Here is a 6,137-nt window from a genome sequence, read left to right as displayed (position 1 = left end):
TCTTCTACGTGCTGTCACTCAAGCTGGTGCCGGAGACTGCTGGCAAGACCAACGAGGAGATCCAGGCAGAGTACGAGGAGCGCCGTCGCCGCTAGGTAATCTGTAAAAAATTGTACATATCATTGCTTTTCTGTAAATGGTCCTTTTGTCCACTTCAAAACCTGCTGTGTCCACTTCAAGAATTACTGTCAAATCGAATAAATATTTTGTATACGAAATACGTGTATTTGGCGCCATTTTTTCATGGGATGGAACTTGTCGGCGGCGAGCGTGTTGTCAACGGCTCAATCAAGCGAGCGTATCCGTTGCAGTCGATGCGCTCAGCATCTGGCCATGTTTCTACAGCATCTCCTGGCGGTGGAGAACTGGGAATGTTTGGTCCGGGCGTGGGGCCGTGCGGACCGGACGCGGCGCGGTTGGTGGCGATTATTGTCGAAAACAATATCCTTTTTACTTAACTTATTTTTATTTCAAAGGTATTTAGTTTTTTATTTGAAGCTGTCCTTAACCTTCTCAGTGGCAGAACACACAGGACGTTCGAGTCGTGTCTGGTGTTTTTCTACGATAACTGGGCGACCAAGATGCAGTTCCTGAAACGCCATGCAAGTATTAAAGAACTTCTCTTTGTGAACATCCAACAGATAAAGTAATATTTATGCAAATAACTGTTTGTGATACAGTACAAGCTTCGGGTCAAAGGACGTGGACTTGTGGCATTGGAGTGGGAGGCTGGAGCTGAAACGGAAGAGCGGATGCAGTGTGTCGTTGTCGCGGAGAGAAATGTGCTGAAGAAAACGCTCAACAGAAAACCACGGTTGTTTAATTTTCCGCATAGCTTGCACATTGAGGTCGCGTACGAGGAACCACAACGACTGCCCGACTCAGATCAATTGCGGTATCTTCCATCCAAAACAATTACAACGAGAGATCTACATTCTGGTACGCAACAGTTTTTTAATGCAGAAATTAGAATTACTTGTTGTGACTGACAAGATGTGTCGTGGTGAAGCCACCCCAGCGAGACAAACCCTTATTCAAGCACAGGCACCACCGAGAAAGGTATTACTCGGATAACAAAGTTAAACCAGAACGTTTTTGGGCTAACCAAGTGTATTTTATGTGGAACAGAAACCCAATCATGGAAAACGTACACTTGAGGTCGCGAGAATGACATCGCCAGCGTATCGGTACTCGCCCCTTTCCGAGTTGGTAGACGGATTTGCTGACATCTACGGGGTTGTCGTCAACATGACACTTCCCAAGAAAACCAGCGGACGTGATTTCTGTGTAAGTCGGTTGTCTGTGGCATCAGGAAGAACTGCATTGGTTTGTTACGCTAACTTGTGTAGATGACTGTGAGTGTGACGGATGAGAGCTGTCCTACGCGCGCAGCAGCGATCCAGGTCAACATTTTCTACCCGACGATCGAGAAGATACCGAAGATTAAGGTATACTAGCATGCATCTCCAACATTGTGAGCTGTTGGAAACTTACCTGTTATGGTGTAGTTTGTTGGCGACATCATTCGCTTTCACAAAGTAAAAATTCAGCAATACCAAGACAGAATTCAAGGTCTTAGCTTGTAAGTTGTCAGAAGTACCGTCACCGTGCTGGAATCTCAAAGTATTCACTAACAACGACTTTATGTGCGCAGATCCCGCGCAACACGGCATCTTGTTCTGCGAGAGAAGGCAAATGGTTCGCTTGAGCAAGTGACGAACTCCGATACCTGGACATTCGAGTCCTCCGACGAACTGCGAACCCGTAAACTCCTGTACGTTGCGTTCACTTGATACGCTTTTGGTTGATTTATTGACCTTCTGTGAGTCAAATGTAGGAAATGGGCACGGAAAAGTTTAGCCGAGGATGATACTTTACCTCAGGGATGCTCTCTTGCCCCCAAGCTTCTATCCGAATTGAAGTTTGCAGAGGGATTTATTGACCTTGTGGTCCGCGTCCTGAATGTGGATGATTGCGACGAGCCCGTACGGTTAACAGTTTGGGATGGTTCAGGCAGCGCAGAGGAATCGGATCAAGTTCTGGTGCGTGCATTACAGGACAAAGGCGTTGCAGTCCCCCCATACGGACTACTCAAAGAAGTGATCATGTCATCCTGCTGGCTTGTCGTGCGTGAAATGTGCTTCGTCGATGGAATGCTCAAGAACTGGTGTCGTTTTCGCAATTTGGCAGTCGGAGTAGACGAGCCTATACCCGGAGCTGTAATTGCTCCTGGAGGAAGAGAAATCCTGCGGTTCCGGGAGGTATCGTCTTTCGTGTTGATGCCGGACTTCGCGTTGGACGTACGGCGACGTTGTTCATTGATGGGCACGCCGAACTCAAGCATAACAGCCAACAATGACCAGCTCCGTACTTGTTCCCCAACGGAGAACCGTGTCAGTCCAGAGCAAGTTGTCACGGTGATTCCCGATCGTATCCGGAAAAATATCCCTGTGACTCCTTTGCGTGAGATCCTCAGTTCTCCTCAAACCCCTCGGAAGTTCCACTGCTGGGCTCGTGTCCGCAGCATTTGGCCTAACGACATCGAAAAGATCTGCAAACCCAAGTCTGGCAATAGTGACGAATTCATTTATTCGTTCGCGTTGACTGTCGAAGAAGGAAGCGAGTCCTTGAGCATAATTGTGTACGGCAAAGACGCGGTAAGTCAGCACCTACAGCAACAGATGTGACAGTGCTAAACCTGCTTGTCTTTCTGCTCATAGGAACATTTTCTTCACGGCATCCCTCCATGTGATCTCAGCAGTAGTACAAGCTCCAAAACGTTGCTGGAAAAGCGCTTCGCTGCTCTGTTGAAAGCATCCAACGCCTTCCATTGGTGTATCAAGTCATACTCCGTGTCGTTGCCATCTGGGCGGTCTGTCTGCCCAGGAACTGCTGTTCGATACCGTTTGTTCGACACCCTGCTTCAATGCTCGTAACCGATACTAAATCAAGTTCAAACCTGTGCGAAAGCAAGCAGGAAGATTTTTTCGTGTGTGCCATGCACGTCATTCCATTATTGCAATGCAAACATGAATATACTTTACTTGTCTGGCACTTCACGGAGAGCCAAGACTCGAGATAGAAATACTGTCAGCAGGGTTGCCTTTCATGCCTTCCAGATCCAATTCGCCCAGCCTGCCTTGCTGATGCAGCTAAAGAATACAAACACAACATAAGCGTAAGTACACCAATCACCAGCTACCAATCAGACGTGGCATACCTTCTCCAACCAGTAGAACTCGTTGTCCTGCGGCATGTATCCGCTCATACGTCCGCCACCCATCGCGTTCTGGATAGCTTGAGACTGCATAAGCTGCTGCGACATCGACATGTGGCTGCTGTACATCATAGTGTCTCCCATCCTCATCGACTTCTCCATCTCTTCTTCCTTCAGCTTGCCCAGACGTTGCATAAGTGCCTCTCCTTCACGAGCACCGACCCATTTCGGGTGGTTCTGCTTGAAGTTAATAAACGAGCTCTCCATCTTGGCGTCGTTACCGTACTCCTTAAAGTCGAACTCCGCGAACCGGCAAACAGCTCCAGTACTAGGATGCACGAGCGAATGTGACCGCAGGAAGAGCAAGATCTCGCGGGCAAGTCGTGGAAGCGAGACACACAAGATATACGGAGCCAACAAGACCGACACGCATTCCTCCGCGAAAAGCACGGCTTTGTAAGGGAACAGTACCGTGAACGCGTCTCGCACCTCGAACGAATGACACTGGCCCCGCCATTCCTTCGGAAAGTAGTGCGTTTCAGCAGAGACCTGCATCATCGCTTCTTCACAATCCCCGTTGACCAGGAACGGAGACGCAGACGTCGTAAAGGAACGCGATAACGCGAACACACCCGTCGAAATGGTCAAATACCACAGCAATTCATGACCAAATAGTGTAGTTTGGAGCAGCACCGACTCTTCCAACAGACTCACGAGAAGTAGAACAGCCATCAACGAGCTCGCACAGAATGACACGCCTCCAGCGATAATTGCCAGTGCACCGGCGGGAAACATGCCTAGATAACGGTCTGCTAGCGAGTACGAACGTGCCATCCGTGCATCGAGAACATGAGGGAGCTCGTTGTACTCTCGGAACCGCCAAACAGCATACGCCGACCAGCGACGTGTGCCGAAGTAGTACACGTGGTTCGTTTGCCACTCCTGCGCCGCTAGAAAGAAGAAACGCGACAGACGATACAGCAGGATAAAGGGAGCTAGCACGAAGTTGAGCACTCCTGCGATCACGAAGCGTTTCTTGAGCATCTCCACGTTGTGAATCACCGACGGAGCCAGATTCAACTCGGCGTCGAACATTTGATCCAGTAGACAGATATTCAGATTGGCCTCCAAGTTCCTCGAGCACATGATGTGCGATGTTGACAGGAACTGCAGCGACGTCGGCAGCAAGTTCTTGCTCTGGAATAGCGAGTGATTCATGAAGGCAATGAGGTAATTATCACGTCGCATGATGCGTCGGGCAAAATCATGGGGAGACGACAGCAGTGCTGGGTCAATCTGTAGCTTGAACGACGACAATTGCCGCATGTTCACTGGAGCATTGGCTCCGTTCACTAAATCCAGTACTCTGGTCACCACTTCGTCCCACGTGATGGTCTGCACTTGTCGTTCGTCAATATGGAGCCGTTCCTTGTAGAAAACCTCCATCTCTTGAGTGTCTCTCAGTGTCCCTATTAGCTGGAAAGCTCTTGAGATCCAATATACCAAGAACATGGCAAAGTAGAACGCTCCAATGAGCCCCAAGAGCCCGTTGTTATCAGCTCGGCATGTGATGTACTTCTCCATCTCCTGTGCACAACCTCCACTCTCGGGGTGTCTATGACATTCTAGCAGCGGCCCCCACTGCACACAGCCGAGAAGGAAGCTTGAAAGCACCACACTGAACAGTCCGGTCACTAGACTCACCAGTTCTACTACCACAATGCTCCAGAAGCCCTTGTGGTAGTAGTAATTGTATAGTGTGATGAGGAACGCGTCCAGATTGGCTACGTTTCCGTAGCGGTCGGGCACGGGTGACATGCGGCCGCTGGTTGGAGCTTCTCCCTGTCCATTAGATCGGCGTTGACCACCGGGAAGTGCCGACTTGGCTGTGTCCAGCACCTCTCGGAATAGCGTCGAGATAGCGGGAAGATGCACGTTGACACGCAGTGACGGCAGCTGTGGGACTCCCGTGGACGAACTGCCGGCGTGGCCGCCTAGAGCTGAGTCTGGACGACTTGTTCCGCCAAAAGGGGGCGCACGGTGGTCGTCCTTAAGCTCGTTCCAGAGTAATTCGTCTTCCTCTTCGGCATGAGCGAGATGGTCGTTGTTGGCGGCGAGAAGCGACTCATTCATTGCGAAGCAAAGAGCGAAAATGATATGGAAAGAGACAGAAAATGATGGAGAAAAAAGTGTACAGGTTGTGAGAGTCCAGAAGATGCTGGGGGCGATAAGAGGAAGACGGCGAGGTGACGGATCGCGATGCTGGAGAGCCTTCTTTCTGAGAACTTATGCGAACTTAAGAAAAATTGCGAACTTAATTTGAAGTTTAGTGTGGAGGACACAAATATAAGTTGAAATGCGATGCACTGCCAAGGTTCCGCTGTTTTTGATCAAGGTTGATCGTATGCTGCTAGAGACACATAAATCGGCTCGGCTTAGCTGCAGTTCATACGCGAGCCAAGTAGCACTAACCTGCATCGCGTACTGGTATTTCTTCCTGAGTTCAACTTGATCCACTGGGTCAAAGCCTGCAGTTGTGACAATCAGTGGATTCCCAATCTCCCAAGGGTGGGGACTGCATTGCGAGCACAAAAACCATTAAGTCTGAAGAGAACGACGATGACGATCCGTGTTTCGCGAATGACATGTTGAAGCGTGTCAATGCGTCGGCTAGATTCAGTTTCGTGACGTAAGCGTGTGGCTTACGGTACCCATAACCTACTGCTCTCTGAAGATTGTGCGCCTGTCATTTTTGCCACTGCGCAATTGTCCAACATCTGATGAAGTCGTCTTTATTCGCCATCTCCACGCTTCAGTTCGTCGCTCGGCGCTGTAAATACTACGCGTTCATCAATGCTTTCATCTGCAGCGTCGCTCTGAGCAGCTACATGGCAGTGTCGTCTATCGATCGAGAGGTAGA

General features: G+C 49.6%; 2 protein-coding genes across 17 annotated transcripts; one reads left to right on the top strand and one right to left on the bottom strand.

Annotated features, from left to right (window-relative positions):
• Positions 1–173: 173 nt before the first annotated feature.
• PPTG_13305 (hypothetical protein) lies at positions 174–3,089 on the top strand. 15 transcript variants are annotated; one of them, XM_008908884.1, is made up of 10 exons: positions 174–441; positions 529–602; positions 681–939; positions 1,010–1,059; positions 1,129–1,287; positions 1,350–1,448; positions 1,509–1,582; positions 1,655–1,774; positions 1,838–2,657; positions 2,721–3,089. In XM_008908884.1, the coding sequence occupies exons 1-10, from the start codon at positions 249–251 to the stop codon at positions 2,934–2,936; spliced, it is 2,064 nt and encodes a 687-aa protein (XP_008907132.1). In that variant the 5' UTR covers positions 174–248; the 3' UTR covers positions 2,937–3,089. The 15 variants fall into 15 exon arrangements, with proteins under 15 accessions (XP_008907132.1, XP_008907134.1, XP_008907135.1 ...); XM_008908887.1 differs by having other exon boundaries at positions 186–415; positions 477–602; positions 2,721–3,085; XM_008908888.1 differs by having other exon boundaries at positions 186–415; positions 477–606; positions 2,721–3,085.
• Positions 921–5,847, bottom strand: PPTG_13304. Of its 2 annotated transcripts, XM_008908883.1 has the most exons (4): positions 5,690–5,847; positions 3,221–5,624; positions 1,879–3,152; positions 921–1,797 (listed from the first exon to the last, which is right to left on the bottom strand). In XM_008908883.1, the coding sequence occupies exons 2-3, from the start codon at positions 5,348–5,350 to the stop codon at positions 3,057–3,059; spliced, it is 2,226 nt and encodes a 741-aa protein (XP_008907131.1). In that variant the 5' UTR covers positions 5,351–5,624; positions 5,690–5,847; the 3' UTR covers positions 921–1,797; positions 1,879–3,056. The 2 variants fall into 2 exon arrangements, with proteins under 2 accessions (XP_008907131.1, XP_008907130.1); XM_008908882.1 differs by having other exon boundaries at positions 921–3,152.
• Between the last annotated feature and the right edge of the window lie 290 nt (positions 5,848–6,137).

This window comes from Phytophthora parasitica (genome assembly GCF_000247585.1).
Source record: "Phytophthora parasitica INRA-310 unplaced genomic scaffold supercont2.32, whole genome shotgun sequence".
In the NCBI taxonomy this organism is placed as follows: Eukaryota; Oomycota; class Peronosporomycetes; order Peronosporales; family Peronosporaceae; genus Phytophthora; species Phytophthora nicotianae.
The sequence above is the reverse complement of the archived record's forward strand: the minus strand, read 5'-3'. Positions and strand labels throughout refer to the sequence as shown.